Genomic DNA, 21,572 nt, shown 5'->3' with positions numbered 1-21,572 from the left:
TCCTTTCAAAACTGACTTTGTGAGGATGCTGTTAAACCACCCCAAATTTCCTGTACCCCGTGGATAAAAAGCTGAGCTTAGGGCTATAATTAAGGTCTTTCCCAAGGTAACTGAGGATCTTTGTAGATTTGTGGAATTCACCAATCTGGGCTGTGGTCTCTGTCCGTTAGTTGACATGCCTCTTGGAGAAGGTCAAGCCCAGCGCTGGATGAATGCTGCTAGTTGGAAACCCCCTGAACGGTCTCTAGGGTTTAAACTAGACCAGCCGCCAGCCCTTTCACATGACCAAGCTTGTAGTGTATAACCACGAGGCTACACGAAGTCATCTGTGGGGCTAGCCCGTGGACTAGACGGAGATTCAGGCATGCACCCAGAAGCCAGCTGAATCCGTCCATGGCTGTTACGTGACTGTCCGTGACTCCAAGTTGTTTTCAAGGAAATTCCAAGCTTCCCATAGATGTTGAGTCCACCCGGATGAGCTCTGACTCCATGTTTGTAAATGGGACTAAGTAAGGACTTAACACCGTTGATCAAAACAGCCGGTATGGGACGGGCGTGGAGGCTCCGCAGCGGGTGTGACCTGCAGGGTCACGTTAGCGTTGCAGACAGTCTGCCCACTGGAAAAAGGGTTGCTCTAAATTGAAATCCAAACAGTTGAAGCCCCCCAAGGAGCAATGGCCAAAGCCACCCCAGTGATGGGACTCTGAGGACACATGGGGATTATTCCCCAGCCCTGTGGGAGGGAGACTAAATAGGATGGGAAGACTGCTTCCAGATTGGGGACCACTTTTCTCACTGGAGCAGTTAACACAGGAACCACCCTGTCAGTGCTCAACCCCAAATTAAAGTGTCCCTTCTTTATATAATACGTATGTTCCGACAGCGGGGCTCGCAGATGAAGTACCATACGTTCCTGTTTCTTAGCCCGTATCCTTTCGTCTGGGACCTTTGCAAGACAACCAACCATTTCTTCTCAGTGATTTAGCTCCCGCACATTGATCTAGGATGAGCTTTCCCGGAGATACACATTGCCTTTTTTGTTCCTTTCCCAAAGCGGAAATATTCCTTGAGGTCAAATCCAGTACTCAGGAAAATTTCAGCGCTCTTTATTGCAGTCTACAAACCAAAGATGACCAAACTTTGGTCTCCATCCCCTGGTACCCCCACTCTTTGGGCAAAGCCCTCAACAGACAGAGGCAGAATTCATAATGCTCCTCCCTTTAATAATCCAGATTGATCTCTCAAAACTTCTTCCAAGAATAAATCAACATCCTATAAATAGTAAGGGGCCTGGAGCACCTGGGGTAGCTCAGTTGGTTAAGCGTCTGACTTCGGCTCAGGTCGTGATCTTGCAGTTCGTGGGTTTGAGGCCTGCGTCGGGCTCTGTGCTGACAGTTCAGAGCCTGGATCCTACTTCGAATTCTGTATCTTCCTCTCTGTCTCTGCCCTTCCCCTGCTCGTGCATTCTCTCTCTCAAAGATAAACATTAAAAAAAATAAAAGGCCTTATCAGGGTATAAGGCTTATCATAGATTATAAGAATTCGTTATCCTTCGTACTAGTGCTTGTAATATCCCTATCGTACCCGTAAAAAACCCCTCTGGCCAAGGATGGAGATTGGCCCGGCACGTTAAGACAGTAAACACTAATCCCTTCACCCTGTTGTCTCTGATCCATACACTGTTGGCTGCCACTGGATTCCAGACTTCTTTTTTCTCGGTTGAGGTTTATTATTTTTGAGAAAGAGAGAGTGGGGGTGGGGTGGAGACAGAGGGAGAGACAAAGGATTTGAAGCTGACCGTAGAGAGCCCAATGTGGGGCTCGAACTCCTGAACCCTGAGGTCGTGACCTGAGCTGAAGTCACGCACTTAACCAACTGAGCCACCCAGGGCGCCGGGATTCCAGACTTCTTAATGGCCCCTTTATGCCACACTCGAGAACACCAAACCTGATCCCGTTGTTTGGGATGACCAAAGTGACTTCTTTAGGATTTTGAAGGAAGCTGGTAAGTCCGCCTACCCTTGGACACCTAAATTACCAGCTGCCCTTTTTCCTTTTTGTATATGAGAAGGAAGGGGATACTCTTAGACTACTTACCAAAAATGCAGAGTTGTCCCAGACTCCTAGGCTCCTGTAGCCAACAGTTCGATCCACTGCCTGAGGACGTCCCCGCGGCCTCAGAGCTCTGCTGCCACCATTCATACTAAAGGCTACTGCAGAGGTAGTCGGCGTCTTCCTCCACTCTTTATGCTTCAGGGCTATTGAGGCTCTCTTGGGTTCATACCGTGCTCAGTGCCTTGCAGCGAGCTCTTCCCTCCTGTGAGACCCTCTTACTAACCGCCCCTCATGTCACTCTTGCTTACTGGAACCATCTCAACCCTGCCTTCCCTTCTCCCTCCTCCCCTGATGAAATTCCCCATGACTCTCTGACTTGGACGGATCAGCTGTTGACCCCTTGTGAGGTGTTCCAGGAAGCCCCTTTGACAAACATTGATCTTTCCCGGCTAACTGATGACTCTTACCTAAGCTGTGAACATGCTGTATTCTGTGCTGGGTGTGTGATGACACTTCTGTGTGGGGCACGTGATCACAATTTTGAGGTTGGTAAGTCTGCACCTCTGCCTTTGGCTTCTGGAGCTAAACAAGCTGAATCACATGCCTTCACTTGAGCATGCATTATAGCCGAAAGCAAGACAGCAAACATGGATACTGACATCCAACATGCCTTTGGGGTGGCCCATGACCTTGGAATGGTAGGGAAACAACAGGGCTTCCTCACTTCCAGTGGAGGTAAAGAATGGCTCTTATTCCGGTGAAGAAATGGGCAAAAGACACGAACAGACACTTCTCCAGAGAAGACATCCAGATGGCCAACCGATACATGAAAAAATGCTCCACGTCACTCATCATCAGGGAAAGACAAATCAAAACCACAATGCGATACCACCTCACACCTGTCAGAATGGCTAACACTAACGACTCAGGCAACAACAGATGTTGGCGAGGATGCGGAGAAAGAGGATCTCGTTTGCCTTGTTGGTGGGAATGCAAGCTGGTGCAGCCACTCTGGAAAACAGTGTGGAGGTTCCTCAAAAAACTAGAAATAGAACTACCCTATGACCCAGCAATTGCACTACTAGGCATTTATCCACAGGATACAGGTGTGCTGTTTCGAAGGGACACATGCACCCCAATGTTTATAGCAGCGCTATCGACAACAGCCAAAGTACGGAAAGAGCCCAAATGTCCATCGACGGATGAAGGAATAAAGAAGATGTGGTGTGTGTATATATATATATATATATATATACACACACACACACACACAACGGAGTATTATTACTCGGCAATCAGAAAGAATGAAATCCTGCCATGTGCAACAATGTGGATGGAACTAAAGGGTGTTATGGTAAGCGAAATTAGAGAGTGACAGGTGTCCTGTGACTTCACTCATATGTGGAATTTAAGGTACAAAACAGATGACCATAGGGGAAGGGAAACAAAAATAACATTAAAAGGGGACAAAACAGGCCCGGTCTTAAAATATAGCAGTTCTTAACCACCGCTCAGTATGCCCACCTTGCATATAGTAGGAGATAGCAGGGGAGTCTGCTAATAATCTCAGTCTTGCTTAAAAGAGCTACTGTCCCAGCCACTGTTTTCCTGGCTCTTTCAGGAGTTGGAGAGGGTTTCAGGGAGGAGAAGGCAGGCCCCAGTGCCCAGTGTGAGATTTTCTGGGGGCACTGAGCACATGGAGAAAGCAAGAGAGCCACAGTGGCTGCTCCTGTCCCCAACCATCCCCACCTTTGCCCCTACTTCTCCCACCCCCTCAAAGCTTCCCAGGAATTAAAAAAAAAAAAAAAAAAAAAAAAAGGTTAAAAAAAATAAAAAGGGACAAAACAAAAGAGACTCTTAGTATAGAGAACAACCTGAGGGTTGCTGGAGGGGTTGTGGTTGGGGGGATGGGCTAAATGGGCAAGGGGCATTAAGGACGATACTTGTTGGGATGAGCACTGAGTGTTATACGTAGGGGGTGAATCACTGGATTCTACTCCTGAAATCATTATTGCGCTAGATGCTAACTAACTTGGATGTAAACTTAAAAACAAGAATGGCTCTTGTGTCCAGAATCTGTTGGCCGCCATAATGCCACCAGCAGCTCCAGCTGTTGCTACGTGTTGCAAGTCTGATCCCCCGGAAGCCAAAGGAGTCTGCCTCACCGATACCCCTGTGAGAAATGCCACCCTTACGAGCTCCGCTGACCAAACCTCTGTCGTGGCACAGAAGACGACCCCCCAGCGGGGACCTCAGGTGTGAGGCAGGGAAGTGCAACAGCCGGCCTCTGAAAGGGAAAAGCAGGGTTGGAAATCTAAAGGCTGTTGGTACCACAGAGAGAAGGGACTCTGGTTTGGACCCAATAATAAGCTGATCCTGCTAGAAAGTCTGAAGTTTTCCTTTTTGCCCCCTGTGCCTGAGTTAAACCATTGGTTCCCTGAGAAATGGTAACTTCTGTGGATCGGTATTGGTGGGAAACATCAGCAGGGCCATAAAAAGTGCTGTCTTGCTTCCACCTGACCCTGAGTATAGCCCAGGGAAGCCTGTTTGCCCCGCCCCGGGAAGTTGTGATTTTCCCGCTGGACCATTCGAGCCCTGGGAGGTGAATTTCATACGTTTGCCCCACCTCACGGACACAGACATTTTCTAACGATAGTTCCCGTCTTTTCACGTTGGATTGAAGCATTTCCACGTGGAAAAACGACTGCCTCTTCTGTGGCTAAAGTCCTTTTGCCAAACATTATTCCCGCTTGGGGAGCACCATGGTGGCCAGGGGACCCACTTCGCTTGACAAGTACTTGGACAAGTCTGTGCCATCTGGCCAATTCTACAACATTTTCGCTGTGTTTATCCTCAGACTTCAGGACTGGTCCAACGTATAGAAGAATAACGATCCAGGTTGCTAACTTAGTTGAAGCCTCCAAATACCTTGGCCCAAAGTACTGCTCCTGGGTCTTCTAAATCTCAGATCTGCTCCGTCCAGTATTCATAAACTCTCACCTTTTGAAATAATCACAGGACAGACCATGTATTTAGCTTCTGCTTCCTTTGACCCACAGCTAAAGAAAGGGCACATATTTTGGTTTTGTAAGGGTCTAATTAAATCCACCGGGAATCGTCGTGTCTGTGGTAGAACGATCTTTCCACAGCAAGCTCCCTAGAGACAAAAGACGTCACACCGTACAGCCAGGCGAATTCATCTGCTAGAAACAGCATCTCCGTAAAGATTCACTCCAGCCTCATTGGAAGGGCGCCTACCAGGTGGTACCGACGGACCCCTGTGCCACCAGGTTCCAGGAGACAGACTCCTGGGGTCACACGTGCCGTCTAAAAAAGCGTGAGCGGACCTGCACCCCATCTGGTGACTTAAAGCTAAAAGTTTTCGAGGACTGAAGCACATGACACTGGGAGAAGACAACCTACCCCAGACGCTCGGGCCCGGCCTGTGGAGCCTCCCCTTTCATGGTATTCGGTATCATTCAGCAACCGAATCCTGCTTCAAGTTGTAGTTGTCCTTTCGCCGGCCTACTCGCCGCCCCCTCCTTTGCCTGTAGCACGTTCCTTGTTTCTCACCTTACAAAAACTCTTTGATCCCACCAACCCTCTGATGGTTGGATTTGCACCGGAGTTAACACTGGGGATAAACCTGAATGGGTGGTCTGGCCATTTTCCTTAGAAGGATGGCAAGAGCTTTCTAGCAGAGATACGGGGTTTTCTTCTGGTACTTTCGGAGCTGTACGTATTCTCCCTTCTGGCAAATTGGCACCAGCCGTTACGACATTCCGTTCGGTGCTCCTCACCCATAAAGGGATACCCTTTACTCAAGTCCGTGCGTTTACCCAAGGTCTTTTCTCTCTTTCGCAAACAGTAATGGGACTGGCAAAACTTGAGGCCGCCTCCCAGTAGACTTGTAACTATACAGTGGTGCGTGACCCAGAAGACTGGGAGTACATTCCCCACTGGAATCTAGAAGACGCCAAGGTCTTCTCTATCGGTGTGTCTCTGGTGGGGTGTCGAAAATGATAAGGGCACTGGGAATGGGAAGCTGACTGGTCTCCTTTTGGTGGGAACTTCATTCAGCATGCCTTCTCCCTGGGAGATCCCCAGACCTCCGTCACCACCTCCCCTTGCAGCCGTCATACTCACCTGGTAACCCACGTATATCGAAGCTTAAGACATTCCTATAACCGTCTCCACGGTGCTAACCAGTTGTCACCTGTTAGTGTGAGTGAGTATGTTTTTAATCACGAGGTCTGTCTCATCCTGGGGAAAAAAACTAATCTAGCAAAAGGGTCCCCCTAAGGCCCTGTCTTGAGAAAACACTAGTTATTGTTTTCTATGTGGCAGAAACATACATTCCACGCTCCTCCTGGAAAGGATGCTGTGGTGTCATTGCCCCCGTTCCTGATGCCGAAGGCGGGAACACCCCTCCGCCCGCCACTCCCGTATCCAGTCTGGGTTCTTTCTCCTGTCTTTTTTTTTTCTTCTCTCTCTCTCTCCTACTGTCTTGAAAGAGCACATGGTAACAGGGGATACAGTTTTGGGTGGTTGCCCACAAATAGCCCAATAGTGGATAGAGAGGGATTTGGATATGCCTTTGCCTGAGCCTTTCCCTTGGGTTGGAGTAGCAGAGTTTACAAAGGCAACTCAGAATCTGTGGTTCTACCTTTACTGCTCCTTTGAGTGCTTCTGAACATCAACGGACCCAGACAGACAGTCGCAGAAGGTAGTCCTGAGCCGTCTCCCGTAGTAGCAGGGAGGAACCGGTGCCCTGTTTGGGGAAGAATGCTGTTTGTATGTTAACAAATGGAGAGAATAACTGAAGAACTAAAAATAATGAAATGTAGGGGTGCCTGGGTGGCTCAGTCGGTTAAGCGTCCGACTTCAGCCCAGGTCACGATCTCGCGGTCCGTGAGTTCAAGCCCCGCGTCGGGCTCTGTGCTGACGGCTCGGAGCCTGGAGCCTGCTTCGGATTCTGTGTCTCCCTCTCTCTCTGGCCCTCCTCCGTTCATGCTCTGTCTCTGTCTCAAAAATAAACATTAAAAAAAAATTTTTTTTTTTTAAATAAAAAAAATAAAAAATAATGAAATGTAATATCAAACTGTGAACTGGAATAAGCCAGGCCTTAGAGACCTGGGACGTTTTCAGCTTCCTAAATCACGGGCAGCGAGGGAAACCGGCTGAGGAGTTTCTCCAGCCAGTAGCCATAATTGGACTTCGGGCCCTGGGTTTAACCCTCTCGCTGAAGTTTGTGCTGCCTCGTATCAGGCAGGGGCCTTCCTCCTAGACGTGTGTACAAACTAGAGTTCTCTTCCTTCCCAGGACTTAGCCTGAAGCTCCACTGGGAGGAACGTGGCTGAGATCCCCCATTTCGTGACTTTTTTGTTCACATGTGGCCTGACGCCCTCTGGCCGCGTCCCTGCTGTGAGGACAAACATCTGGGGACGGTCTTCCTGGGTTCTGACGGGCACCGTCCACTCACAGCTAAGGACAGCTCTGAGCAAGACCCCCGTACAGACCAGTTGACCGGCGCTGCCTTCTGTGGCAGAGGCCGACCACGGGGACGCCCGGCAGGATCGTGTCCTTCGATGGGAGCGAAGGTGTCGGGTGGGGAGTCTCACACGTGCGCCCTCAGGAAGACGGACCCGAGGACTGTCAGGCTGACTTCCTATAAACGCTTCATTTCCAGAACGTGGAAATGGCCTCCCACCAGTGAGTGTCCACCAGGAATCTCTCCCCGTCTGTGAGCCGTCCGGCTTGCTGCATGGCTCCCGACTCGCTTTTCCTCTTTGTCCTCTGCCCGTAAAAGCGGGCGCCCCAGACCTCCGGTGGACTCACCCCTAGCTCTCGAATTACAGCTCCTCTGCTTTTCCCCAGGAGGCTCTCTTTCTGGTTTTGGAACTTGCCTCGGCTTGTCTCCTTTCTTTTAGGTTGACAGACCCGAGTCCGCATCGTCCCAGCCGGGGGACCTCGGTCAGGCGGTTCGCCTTCCCAGCCTCAGTGTCGTCCCCTGCCCACTGGGGGTGTTCGCTCCCTGGCAGAGTTGGCGTCGGGCGTAAACTGTAGGGAAGTGCCTGTCGCCACTACACGAGGCGTTGGGACCAGGTGTGCGGTTTGATGGGCAGCTACCGACTCGGGGTCGGGGCTGGAGCCCGTCCGCTGGGCTGGCGGTGCCGCTGCTTCTGGAGAGCAGGCCCCTCCCGGCACTCAGCACGCATGTGGCCTCCGGGGTGCTGGCGGAGACACCGCCACACGGAGCCACGCTGCGGTGGGTGCCCGCGGGGAGCGAGGTTGGCAGGAGGTGCGGGCGTCCGTTCGTACCGTTCAACCCAGAAATCCTGCTGTTGGCGTGGAAATAAAGAACGGGGGCCCCGGGCAGCCGCACAGATGACCGCGTTCGGACAGACGTTAGCGAAGGCGTGTCGTAGGGAGAACCGTCAGGACTCCACGGCTGGCACCTGCTAGGCGGGCGCCTCAGCTCTTAGGGTCTGGCATCAGCTGTCACGTTGCAGTCTCCCCTGTCCCGAGGTCTGCGCTCGCGGAACGGAAGCTCGGGGCCCTGCGCCGGCCGCCACGTGCACCTAGCGAGCTGCGGGGGGGCGGGGCTGGGACGCAGGGTCGCAGTGGGCGGCTAGGAAGGGCAGGGATTCACATTATTGTGGGGTGACTGGACTCCACAGAAGGTGGTGGGGACCAGGAAAGGTCTTTAAAAGTCACTAATGTGGGGGCTGTGAGGCGGAGGGCCGTTGTGGCCCGCCCCCGGGGCACCTGTTGAATTCTCTTCCTTCTGCTTTGCATCCGCAAAAACAAAATCACCTGAGAAAACGCAGTTGAGTTCAATACAAAACGCTTGCAGATCATAAATTCCGGCTATTTTTCTTCAGTACGAAGTGTTCAGTTGCTGTTTTGTTTGAAGCATTGTGACTGAGGGGCTCGGGCTTTGCTCTAGTACCTGAGAATAAGACGTTGACGGGCCTGGCCGTTGACAGGTTGCTGCCCTGGTTCGGAGGGAGGGGGAGGAGGAAGAGGCGGCGGCGGGGGGGGGGGGGGGGGGTATGGGGAGGAGGGAGAGGGAGAGGCTCTGAAGTGTGTTTACTGTGTCTGAGATTAAGGAACGTCACCACCTCTCTTTAGCTGTGCATTTAGATAGGGTTTTGAAATTTTATTGAGTTCTTTTTAAGGCATAAACGTCCTGGAACCTAAGTTTAATATTTAGAGGTAGAAATTGACCTGATTTGAAGGTAACCCTTTTCATATGTGTCTTCTGAGAGTGGGATTGGACTGAGACTGTGATATCACGCTTTTGCACAGACACTGCCATGTTTAGTGTGGGAGTAAGGGAACATACAAAATAAAGTTTAAAAGTCATCCTGTGATTCAGAGTGTGCGAGACAGTATAAACACCAGCAAATGCTTTGACTGGTTCCAAAATAATTGGCTTAGCATCAACACATGTCCTTGTTGTTAAAGCTTATTATAGAGAAAAGGCAAATGAGGATTGATTACTCTTACTCTGAAGTCTGGTCATTGTAGCACCGAAAACATTTTTTTGTGAGTAGAATGTGCCTACGCTGAAATTGACAGGTCCTTAGTGTATGATTTGATGAGTTTGACAACTGTATGTGTCCAAGAAACCAAAGAAACCGACACCCCATTCACGATCTACAACATTTCCATCAGCCCAGAAAGTTCCCTCCTGGTAGACCCTCGCCCCCACAGACGGCCGCTCCGATGGGCACACTGGCGGAAGGTTCTCTGTGAATATTTGATGTTAATTGTTACAACTCTTTTTCAATTCGTAGGAGGTCACAGCCTTCAGATGGCAGATAACAGGTAAGCCAAGACGGACTTTGTTGGGATTTCTGTTTTGGTTGATGAACACGAGCCAGGCTGCCCGTCCGTGAGCACCAGCGGCAGCTCTGGCTGATGGCTCCTTTCCCCCCCTGCATTTGAGCCCATGAAAACTTGCTTCACACGTGGGAAGTGTCTCAAATACTGATCCTGGGACACCTTTTGTGGGAAGTGGCCGTTTTGCTCTCTGGGCCTTCGCGCCTCCCAGGTGAAGTCCTGGCCGCCTTCCTCACATCGCACGCCCCCTGGTGTTCAAGTGAAGAGTTTTGTTACGTGGCTTGTTCTGAAGGTCTGGTGTGGTGTTTGATGTGGTTTGATTTTGGTAAGGGAGCTGTGTCCAGACGTCTCTGACACCTGTCGCACCTATTTTGGGGAAGTTCCATTGTTTCTGGAGACGTTCTGTGGCCGGCTCACAGAGCCACTGAGGGCACCGTGTCCCAGAAACCCGGTAAGGCAGCTCTCCTCTGACCCCCTTAGCGGCTGACCAAGCTGTAGCGGGATGCTGGTTGGCTCGCGGGGTCGGTTTGAGGGTGGGCCGCAGAGTTTGGGGGAAAGGAACTGGAGAAGCGTAAACTAAGACGCTTCGGCCAGGGCTGGAAATCAGAGCCGCGGGGGTGTGGTGTGGAGGTCGGGGCTGGGGTGGGGGGGGGGGGGGGGGGTTAGATGGTAGGATTTTTTTTTGAGAGCAGGAAAGCACCTCGTGGATAGCACCTTTGCGTCCGTAGCTGTGCTCTGTCCTTGCGGAGGTCCCTCTCCCTGCGTTAACTAAGAGAGTGCCCTGTGCTGTCTGTCTCCGGAAGCTCCTTGCCAGCGATACTTACTGCACACGCTGTCTCAGTTTTCCAGATGCTGTTCCCTCAGACGCCTTGGAGGCTGCTAGAAACGCAAGTAATACAGGTCAGTGCGCCACCCGCGGAAAAGGCGACAGTTGGAGAGTTTGTGTGCACGGCAGGGCGTCCTGCACCCTCGACCCATTTACCGCGATAACACAAGCAGTACAAGTCCAGGGTTACTGTGCTTCAAAGACGTGGAGGAGTTAGAGTAATTGAAGTGGAAATCGGTACTTGGTTCGTTTCATTTTATTGGCTTTATTATTTTTTTTAATATGTATTTATTTTTAAGAGCAAGAGAGACAGAGCGTGAGCAGGGAGGGGCAGAGGGAGAGGGAGACACAGAATCGGAAGCAGGCTCCAGGCTCCCAGTTGTCAGCACAGAGCCCGACGCGGGGCTGGAATCCACGAACTGCGAGATCGTGACCTGAGCCGAAGCTGGACGCTTAACCGACGGAGCCACCCAGGCGCCCGTATTTTATTTTATTTTGTTTTTATTTTATATTTTATATTTTATTATTTATTTTATTTTATTTATTTAATTTAATTTTATTTTATATTTTATTATTTATTTTATTATTTATTTTATTTTATTATTTTTTTAAGTTTATTCTGAGAGAGAGAAAGAGAGTGAGCAGGGGAGGGGCAGAGAGAGAGGGAGACAGAGAACCTTAAGCAGGCTCTGAGCTGTCAGTGCAGAGTCCGATGTGGGGCTGGAACTCACAGACTGTGAGGTCATGACCGGAGCGGAAATCGGGAGTCGGATGCTTAAGTGACTGAGCCAGCAGGCGCCCTGAAAATCGGGACTTCATTTAAAACTCACGGTCAGGACTTCAGGCTTTCCAGAAGTGCGGTGACCAGCACAGTGCATCTCTGTGCCTCAGCTGGGGACTGGTCTTCCCATCTGTGTCCTTTCTTCTTTTCCCTGATTATTCTGGAGCAAACCCCAGACTCCATCAGGTCATTTGGTCTGTAAATTCACACATGTGATCTCTCCTCCATTTTAAAATTTCTGTATCTGTACTTTTTCCCCTTGAACTGTTTGAAAGCAAGTTGTGGACCACCTGACTCTCTTCTCCTAAAACAGTTCCATGTAAATTTCCTACAAAGCAGGGTGCACAGTCATCACCGCGGTGCCATTGCCACAATGGAGGAATGCGGCTTGACGGGGCACCACCAGCCGATAGCACAGTCGCGTTCCTGTTTCCCTGGGCTTCTCAGCAGCTCTGTTCCGGCTGCCGCCCGCACCCAGGTCCGACACTGGCCAGGGGTCACGTCTCCAATTTAGTTCCGTCCCCTTCGTCCTAGAGCCGCCCTCCACGCGATGACACATCGGTGGGCTGCGTGCCCCGGCTGTCGTGTAGAACGTCCACGCTCTGGGTGGGTCACACTCAGACTGGCACACCCGGGACATGGTGTGGGAGGGGCACTGGGGCTGCGCCCGGGGTCAGTGCTGAGATTGAGGACTTGGTTACGTCAGCACCTGGCAGCTTTCCCCGTCGTGAGGGTCCGGTCAGTGAGTGACCTGTCGCTTATCCTGCGGGTACCATATTTTCCATGAGTCGTGGTTGTGATCCTTTAATCAGGATTGACATTGGTGGCTGCAGAAAGGTGTTTCTCTAAGACGGTCCTGCTGTGTATTACATCTTTCAAAGACGGTCGGGGCGCCTGGTGGCTCAGGCGGTTAAACGACTGCCTTGATCTCAGCTCAGGTCGTGATCTCTCAGTTTGTGAGCTCAAGCCCCACACCGGGCTCTGCACTGATAGCAGGAGCCTGCTTGGGATTCTCTCTCTCCCTCTTTCTCTGCTCCTCCCTGGCTCGTTCGCTCTCTCTCTTTGAAAATAAACATTAGGAAGAAAAAAGACCGGCTTTCCTTCCCTACTTAGTGTTACTAAGTAGGCTCCTCGATTTCTGTTCCGGTGTCTTGTCAGTTGCCGTCATTCTTTCTGGTATGTACATTGTCCCACTTTGCCAGTGGGGTTCCCTTCAAGCTGGCTTCTGTGGCCTTTTGTTATTTCCCCATCAGTTCGTGTGCTAGGTGATGTTCCGTGTTTCCTTGTACTTCCCTTGCTCCAGACCTGGAATCTACCATTTGTCCCGGGGGCCCTGTTTTAGTAGGAGATACATTTTAAAACCAGAACACGGGCACCAGAGAGGCCTGGTCAGTTAATCATCTGACTTTGGCTCGGGTCATGATCTCACGGTTCGTGAGTTCGGGCCCCGCATCGGGCTCTGTGCTGACAGCTTGGAGCCTGGAGCCTGCTTCGGATTCTCTCTGTCTCTGTCTCTGTCTCTGTCTCTCTCTCTCTCTCTCTCTCTCTCTCTCTGCCCCTCCCTTGCTTGTGCTTTTTCTCTCAAAAATAAATAAATATGAACATAAAAAAAAACCCAGAACATAGATGCTAACTGTCATTGTTTCTAGGCCTTTCAGTGGCCAGAGCTAGAGGACACGTGTTTGTGTATATGCACGTAGCATTTATGCATTGTACACGTATACAGTGTTACATCACACAGTTACGTAGATTAAATACACATACACACTGTTTCATGGTGGCAGTTGTTTGTAATTGAAATGTTGAAATCCAGTTGCCTACTTAGTGTCCTTTGCTTGCCCCCATCACTTGCTTAGAAAAAGAGGGGCACCTGGCTGGCTCAGTGGGTGGAGCTTGCGACGCTTGACCTCGGGGTTGTGAGATCGAGCCCCGTGTTAGGTGTAGAGGTAGAGGTCACTTAAAAATCTTAAAAAAAAAAAGAGTGAGGGAGCAGAGAGAGCTCCCAGGTATGGACTACCTTTGGAGTCAGGTGAGTGTGCTACGTAGGTTCCCGTAGAGTGTCAGTAAGAGGGCATTGGCTCAGCAGATGCTGAGAGTCTGCACCGGGGGCCAGATGATGTGCCCACTCTGTGGTTACAGTTGAGCCAGAGACACTTCCTTCCTCCTCAGTGTCTTGCTTCTTTGTTGGGAAATAGTACAAATGTTGTGTGAGCCGTAAGGGCAGTGTGGTGGACGAGGCCGGTGAGTTTTAGGACGGGCAGGGATTGCTATGTGCTGGGGGTGGGTCTGGGCAGGGCAGCGTAGGTGAGGGTGGGGACCCACGACGCTTGGACGTCTGGACGCTCCAGGAGCCGGCCGGGGCTGTGAGCCAGACTGCAGGTGCACGCTGGTTTTCTCTGAGGGACAGTTGCCTCATCCTTGTCCTTGGCCTCTGGGTCCCCTCAGGATGGCGGGGCGGCAGGAGATAGGTCCCTACATTGGGAAATGACTCTGTCCTCTTTTGGGAGATCTGGGGCTTAGACAGCTAAAGTGAGTGCCAGAAATCTCCAGGTACCTTTCAGTGGATTTCTAACCGCTCAGGTAGTCAACAGAGGCTATCCAACGCCTTTAAAGTACATAATAAGTATTTTCAAAACATGTACTTCAGCTGCTTGCTACATTTAGAAGTTAAATAAACATGGGGGCGCCTGGGTGGCTCAGTCGGTTGGGCGTCCGACTTCGGCTCGGGTTGCGACCTCGCGGTTTGTGGGTTCGAGCCCCGCGTCGGGCTCTGTGCTGTCAGCTCGGAGCCTGGAGCCCGCTTCGGATTCTGTGTCTCCCACTGTCTCTGCCCCTCCCCTGCTCATGCTCTGTGTCTCCCTGTCTCTCAATAAGTAAAAATCTATTTAAAAAAAAATTAGAAATTAAACAAACAAAGCTAAGTAGGTGTGTGCTGATGAGTTTTAACTCTTGGCTCTTCCGTGGTGGGCATATTTTCAATTTTTTGGCCTTGTTTTCACCTCTTAATAGAAAAGCTCACCGATCAGGTGATGCAGAACCCTCAAGTTTTGGCAGCTTTACAGGAACGGCTTGACAATGTCTCCCACACCCCTTCCAGTTACATTGAGACGTAAGTATGCTGTGCGTGGGCCCCTGGTGCAACTTTAAGAAAGGGAAAAAGACCGATTTCCTGGTTCCTTAGACTAGGAGTAAATGTCTTTCCCATTGAGCAGACTTTGGGGGCCGGGAGCCGGGCTCCGGGTTCCAGAGAGGAGCGCCTGGGCTCAGCGTGTGCTAGAAACGCAGGCCTGTAGGGGGTGGTGCAGCTCGGGGGCAGGGGGGCTACCTGGGCCCACGGGCCAGGCTCGGGGCGGGGCGCGGTCTCTCCCCGCTGCCCGCAGAAGGACGTGGTGACGCTGCCTGGGAGTGGGAGGCTTGAGGACACGGACGGTCTCTCGTTTTCTGGCTAGACTCTGGGCGAGGGGGCTGGCGTTCATGGGGAGGAAGTGCCGGGGGAGGAACGGGGTTTCGTGGAACGCAGTTACTTCCACGTTGGCCGCGCTGCACGGACGGTGCCTGCGGGGGAGACTCTGAGGTTAACGTAACCGGTTGGAGGACAAGTGGATGTAGGCCATCAGGGTCCAGTTTGCTTAGAGTCTTTCGTTATTTTTACTCCATTAGGAGGATTTGGAAAGCTAAAAATAATTGTAATTGTGTGATTAATGCAGAAAAGAGGGGCGCCTGGGTGGCTCAGTCGGTCGAGCGTCTGACTGGCTCAGGTCACGATCTCGCGGTTTGTGAGTCTGAGCCCCGCGTCGGGCTCTGTGCTGACAGCTCAGAGCCTGGAGCCTTCTTCCGCTCCTGCCTCTGTCTCTCTGCCCCTCCCCTGCTTGTTCTCAGTCTCTCTCTCTCTCTCTCTCAAATACAAAATTAAAAAAAAATTTTTTTAATGTTTTTATATAAAAACATCGTGCATTTTTTAAAATACACAAAAGAAATACAGGTGTTTGTGTATGTGCTGTTTCATTACGTCTTCACTGTGCCTCCTCTTTGCTGTCCTGCCAGCAGAAGGTCCTAGAAAGGGGACTGGATTTATGAGGCTTGCTAAAGGACCTTTACCTTGAGGTGGCCGGGGTCCTTTGTGATTTAAGGCTGTTCCGGTACTTTCTAAACGGTGCTGTGCGTAGGAGCAGCTGGGACTGTTGTTGACGGAAGGTTAGCTCCTTCTGTGCCTTTCTGGAGGAAGGCTGTGGGGTCCAGGCTAGTGCCGGCCCCGCCTTGAGGGCCCAGCCCAGGTGGACGCTGTCCAGGGGGCCGTGTGGGTCTGGGATGAGGCCCAGAGACCTGCTCTTTGTTCCAGATGGGGACCGAGAGCTTCAGGTTAAACTTCGTTCTGATGGGTTAAAAGGGTTTTGTTGGGGTTTTTTTAAATCTGTTTATAAAAGTAATGCATACAAACAGATATTTTTAGAGTATAGAAAAGCGTCAGGAGGCAAAGAAGCTCAAAGTTACCTGAGTCTGGAAGGGAACAGACCCCATTTGTCTGTGTCATGTCGGGTATCTCCCTCGGTGTGTGAGTGTGAACGCTTCTCTTGGTGCTAAATATTGTGTGGAAAGGTGATTGTGGACTCGCTGTGTTTTAGCCCTGCTCAGCTTGTTCTTATTTTCATTATTTTTAACTTTGACAAATGATGTCCCCGTGGACATATCAGCACATAAATATCTGGTTGTTTCCTTAGGATAAATTTTTGCAAGTAGAGTGACTGGGTCCAAGGAACATTCCGTAACATTCAGGTTCTAGTTTGCCTTTCAGGCTTCTCAAACCCAGGAGTCGTTTTGGTTTTGGTTTTGGTTTTGGTTTTGGTTTTGGTTTTGGTTTTTGGTGGCTAATTAGGTAAGGAAAAGGCAGCAGTTCTTGTAAATTAACGTTCTTTCAGATATTTTGTGGGATTGAACCTTTCTTCCACGTTTGATTATTTGTATTTTTTCTTTGGTTGATTAGTTGTCCGCTTCTGCCCACCCCCCCACCTTTCTTTTCCGTTGGGACGTTTGTCCTTTAACGGTGTTTCGGAGCCCTTTTCTGTAGTAAGGATGTTAATTCTGTGGTGAGCTACGTTTATCTTAAGAAAATTGAAAAGCATTCTGCCTTCTTTTGCAGCCATAAGGATGTTTTACTTTTTATCTCGTGTCAGTTTACCCAAAGCGGTGAAGAGGAGAATCAATGCGTTGAAACAGCTGCAGGTGAAGTGTGCTCACATAGAGGCCAAGTTCTACGAGGAGGTGCACGACCTGGAGAGGAAGTATGCCGCGCTGTACCAGCCTCTCTTTGACAAGGTGGGCGGCCTGCGCGGACATTTCACTCACGGATTTCAAATCTAAGTTGAAGTAAAACATCCACGTGTACCTAGTGATGAACCCTTGCATGTTACTCTTTAAGCCCTAAAAGTTAGAATCTTGTTTTTTGTTTTTTTTTTTTTTTAATGTTTATTTATTTTGAGAGAGAGAGAGAGACAGCAGGAAAGGGGCAGAGAGGCAGAGGAGGAAGAGAGAGAATCCCAAGCAGGCTTCCTCGCTGACAGCACAGAGCCTAATGTGGGGCTCGAACCCACAGACCATGAGATCGTGACCTGAGCCCAAACCGAGAGCCGGACTCCACTCAACCCACTGAGCCACCCCCCCTCCCCACCCCCCGCCTAGGCACCCCTAGAATCTTAAGTTATAAAAGCATTCGGTTTTGCACAGATGTTATTTGCAAACTTAACTCTTGAGTTCCTGGATAACTTACTATAGCTCTAAGGAGGTCTCGCTTTTACTTAAAGAGAAGGGAGTTCATCACCGGTGATGTTGAACCGACAGACGCGGAATCAGAGTGGCACAGTGAGAACGAAGAGGAGGACAAGCTGGCTGTGAGTATTTTTTTAACGAGTGCAGCTTGTGTTCTGTTGTTTCGGCGCAGTTAGAAATAAGCAACCTCTTGGAACAGGTTTCAGTCCTCGGTGTAACATCACCGAGGAAGGAGCTCCTCCCGTAGGTGCGAATTCACTCTTAGGTTGGCTGTTGGGATCCCTCCGTGGCGGTGAGCACTGGGCGGCCAGCAGGGCTGGCAGCGGTTAAAACTGCGAACCAGACGCGTCTCCCCTCTCGGTCCGGTCGTGGACGCCACTCGGTACAGCAGTGCACTGAGACGTGGGGTCGGGTGGACAGGACTCGAGACATCAGCAGAGCCTCGGTCGAGAGAAAGGCACAGTCCCACGAGAGGAGGGGACACCCGCGCCAGCGGTCACTGCAAGGTCAGGGTCGTGAGGAGGGTGTGGTGGATGTCTGTGCCACCCTGCTCGGGGCCGAGCAGCGCCCGCGGAGCGGTGGCAGTGTGCCCGGGAGCTTTAGGTCGGTGGACAGCCTTCCAGGATTGGTCCCATTCCGTGCGACCGGAAGTTCCGCCTGATTTTGTTTGGGAGACCAGTGTCTTTTATCCTCCGGTGTTCTTAGGGAATTGTTTTGAAGTGCGTGCTAGTCTCAATAGCCTTAGAACCCGGCCTGGTTGAAGCAATGGCTACAGACGAGTATGTGAATCGCTTCCTTATTGCTCAAGGAAAATCTTCTGTAAATTTAAAAAGCCCCTCGCGAGCGTTTCACGTGAGAATCCCGCGTGAGGAGACGTTTGCACTTTCCAGTGGCCCCGTTTGGTGTTGTCCTTGACCTCCCTGGGCCCGCCCTCTCCTGGGCCCGCCCTCTCCTGGGCTTTGGTGTTAGAAAAGCCTCCCCCCGCCCCCACCCCCGCCACCCCCCGGGTTGCACGTAGCCTGTCCGGTCACCTCCCTGATGTTTGCGTGGAGTTTCTGTCCCCATGTTAATAGTCACCTCCTTATCGTTTGGGGTAGACGCCGCTTGGCTGTTTCTTGTTGCCGAGGGGACGGGGTCTCTCTCCGGTGGTGGGTGGTTGTCCCAAGACGGACGTCTCCTAGAGCTGGTGCTGGACAGCCTTTCCTGAATTTGCTGGCACTGTGCCATGTTGTAAAATCGTATCATGGAAATGCATCCGGATGGGATGCCTTGAATGTTTTGTTCCTTGGAAACGTTTAAAAGTGTGACCTGCTCGGTGGTCTTAGAGACGCGGGTTCCAAGAACAGTCTCTGAGAGAAGTTTGTGCAGGGTTCTGAAACTTCCGTTGTGCACCAAGCCATCGACTTCTTTGTGACTTTGTTGCTTTGCGCTAAGCGCTCTCTGTCGCATCTTTGCTCTTTTAGGGAGACGTGACAAGTAAAGTAGTCATCGCGGAAAAGGAAGTCGCGCCAGCAGAGGAGCCAAACCCCAAAGGAATCCCAGAGTTCTGGTTTACCATCTTCAGAAACGTAGATATGCTGAGTGAATTAGTCCAGGTGAGCAGATGTCCACGTCACAGAGAGCTCTTAGTCCGAAAGCTACTCGCTTGTGAACCATCTGAGCGTTTAGTGGTTGGTCGTGGTGGCCGGAAAGGCCCTTTCGGTGACCAGCGGAGAGGGGGGCGGAGGGTGTCGCTGCCGGAACGCGCCCCACCCCCCCATGCCCGCTTCCACTGCGGTGCTGCCGGGAAGGCCTGCGGCTCTGGGGCTGAGCCGAGGCCTGGAGTAGCCTTCTCGCCTCCGCGGTGGCCTGCCGCCTCAGCCCAGAGTGCCGTTCCCCGTCTTACTGTGAGCGAGCGAGTGCGGAGCTGTGAGGCCAGGAGGCCAGGAAGTTGGCCGGCAGAGTCAGTGAGCTGACCCAGGGGTTTCTTCTGGTTCTCTCTTCGGAGACGTGCAGACCAGCAGTCTTGGTCGACGCCCGTACGCGGCGGCAGCTGGCGGAGTGTGAGAGCAGTTGGGCCCTTGTCCTTCCTCCCTGGCATCGATGGTTCCCAGCACTCCGTGCCAGAGAGAGGCTGCCCCTGATTGCTGTCGCCGAGACCCATGGTCGGTGAACAGACTGGGTGGCTTCCTGGGAGTTCCTGCTTGACGAGCACAGAGCCCGACAGGGCTGTGGGTCCAGCGCCCGGGGCTGTGTGCAGCAGTGGCTCAAAGACCACGCGTGTGGCTGCTTTGAAAAGGCCTGCTGGAAAGTTCTTTCTGCTCTGTTTATGATTAGGAGTACGACGAGCCGATCTTGAAGCACCTGCAGGATATTAAAGTGAAGTTTTCAGACCCCGGGCAGCCTATGGTGAGTACTGACCAAGCTCCTGCTTGGCGTCAGAAAGGGTCAGGCTGCTGAGGGTGAGGGGCTCGGAGCCAGGGCAGGGGATCCAGACCTGGCCCCCACTTGTGGGGTGGTCCCGAGCCAGACGATCGCCAAGAGCTAGGATGTTCTCCTGTGGCCTCCCTGGGCCTCGCCAAGCAGTGCTGCTGCACAGCCTGACAGGCCGCTCAGGCTGCCAGCTGCCCGTGGCAGGTGGCCAGAGTCCAACGCAGGATTGGACTCGCTGGCCGTGGTGTCTGCCGTGCCGTGCGCTGCTTTCTGAGCTGGCTTGTCCCCTGCCTCCCCTGCCAGATGGCGTGATGGCGTCTTTCTCCTAAGCGTCTCCCGGGGTTGTGAGGCTCGGACGTGTGTGGAAAGGATGGTCGGTGTGTCCTCAGATTCGGGCGGCACTGTCCTAGAAACCCCAGATGCTAATGCCTGCAGGACACTGCAGGGGGACCACGCTGAAGAATGCCCCCCCCCCCCCCCCCCCGCCCTGACTGCCACAAGGCACCTCTTTGCAGCACTCTTGCTGCGGTGTGGGAGGAGCGTGAGGCCGGCCCGCCCGCCACCCTGCGGGAGGGGGGGGCCTGGCACGGGCACGTTCGGGCCAGTTCGCCTGGCTCTGGCCGATGGGCTCCATTCCGGTGCCGGAGCAGCTCCAGCGCCACACGGCCGACGGGCTCGTGGCTCTCCGTTTCTGGCCCCGGGACGCGGCCCGGGGCCGTGGGTCTGGGGGAAGGTGCGGAGGGGCCTGAGACCCGGGGCCCGGCCGTTCTCCCTCCCGGTCACAGAACGCTGGCCCCGCGCCACGGACGAGGGCCAGTGTCGCCAAGTGGGTTTCTCTCCCTGGTCCTGCGGGTGCCTTGTCGGAGGCGAGGGGCCGGGGCCATACTGCGTCTGTCTCTTCCACTTTTCCTGCCCATCTCACTCTGGGAAGTGACATTTGGCTCTCCCGCCTGCAGGTCGAGGGTGCGGACCGTGGTGAAGCCTGCTCCCAGGCTGTGGGGCGCCCCTTTCCTGCTGCACCGGGTCAGCCTGGTTCCCGGGGCGTTTTCTTTGGCCTGTGGGGGCGCTTGGCCACAGCGCCCCCTGGGGGCCGTGTGGGGCGGTCACGGGCCGGTGCTTGGATTCCTGTGATCCTCCCCCCACCTTCCCAAGGGGTTGCGTGCATGCCGTTTTCAGATCCTGTGTCGGTTTTTTTCTAACACTTGTTCCTCACCTCTGAGTCATCTGGACTCCATTTATTTTTTAATGTTTGTTTATTTGCAGAGAGAGGAAGGGAGGGGCAGAGAGAGAGAATCCCGAGCAGGCTCTGCAGTCAGTGCTGAGCCCGATGTGAGGCTTGAAGTCATGAACCGTTAGATCATGATCTGAGCTGAAGTCAAGAGTCAGACGCTTAACCGACTGAGTCACCGGGGCACCTAGACTCCATTTATTAAGTTTTCTCTTCTGGATCGGTCCTTTTTCCTTCTTTTCTTTGTTCTTACTAGACACCCGTTTGGTGACTTCCCGGGTCCGCGTTCTTTCTCGGCCTGTCTCCGTCTCTTGCAGAGGTTTCTAGACAGACAGGAGCCCTGGTCTTGGTCGACCGCGAGCCAGTCTTTTTTCCCTCGTGGCTCCCTGCGTCGGTGGAAAACTTAGGAAATACGGGGAAGCGCAGAGATCTCCGTCTTGCAGAAGTAGCTCGGCTGTGGACCCAGTTTGCACGGTCGTCTTTTAAAGATGGTCATGAGCTGATTTAGACGCTCAAGTCAGAGGCACGAGAGCCGTGCAGCCTCAGCATGAAGCGCAGCCAGTGCTCGCTTCTCCTCGTGACCGCCCCGCCGCCCTCCCCGCCGGGGTCCCCACGCTTACGCTGCAGCAGGCGGGGACCGCGTGTGCGGACGGTGTGGCG

At 52.4% G+C, this 21,572-nt stretch overlaps 1 protein-coding gene across 3 annotated transcripts in view; it reads left to right on the top strand.

Annotated features, from left to right (window-relative positions):
• NAP1L4 (nucleosome assembly protein 1 like 4) overlaps nucleotides 1-21,572 on the top strand; it is a 47,663-nt gene that overhangs the window by 9,503 nt on the left and 16,588 nt on the right. For all 3 annotated transcript variants that reach the window (XM_060607560.3, XM_060607561.3, XM_060607565.3), the window contains 7 exons: nucleotides 9,857-9,887; nucleotides 10,744-10,802; nucleotides 14,519-14,618; nucleotides 16,681-16,822; nucleotides 17,308-17,394; nucleotides 18,736-18,867; nucleotides 19,589-19,660. In XM_060607560.3, coding sequence (XP_060463543.2) covers nucleotides 9,874-9,887; nucleotides 10,744-10,802; nucleotides 14,519-14,618; nucleotides 16,681-16,822; nucleotides 17,308-17,394; nucleotides 18,736-18,867; nucleotides 19,589-19,660 — 606 coding nt within the window. In that variant the 5' untranslated portion in view covers nucleotides 9,857-9,873. The remainder of the gene's footprint in view (nucleotides 1-9,856; nucleotides 9,888-10,743; nucleotides 10,803-14,518; nucleotides 14,619-16,680; nucleotides 16,823-17,307; nucleotides 17,395-18,735; nucleotides 18,868-19,588; nucleotides 19,661-21,572) is intronic.

This window comes from Panthera onca, chromosome D1, assembly GCF_046562875.1.
Source record: "Panthera onca isolate mPanOnc1 chromosome D1, mPanOnc1 haplotype 2, whole genome shotgun sequence".
NCBI lineage: Eukaryota > Metazoa > Chordata > Mammalia > Carnivora > Felidae > Panthera > Panthera onca.
Note: the sequence above shows the minus strand (reverse complement) of the source record. Positions and strands in the feature narration are given on the sequence as shown.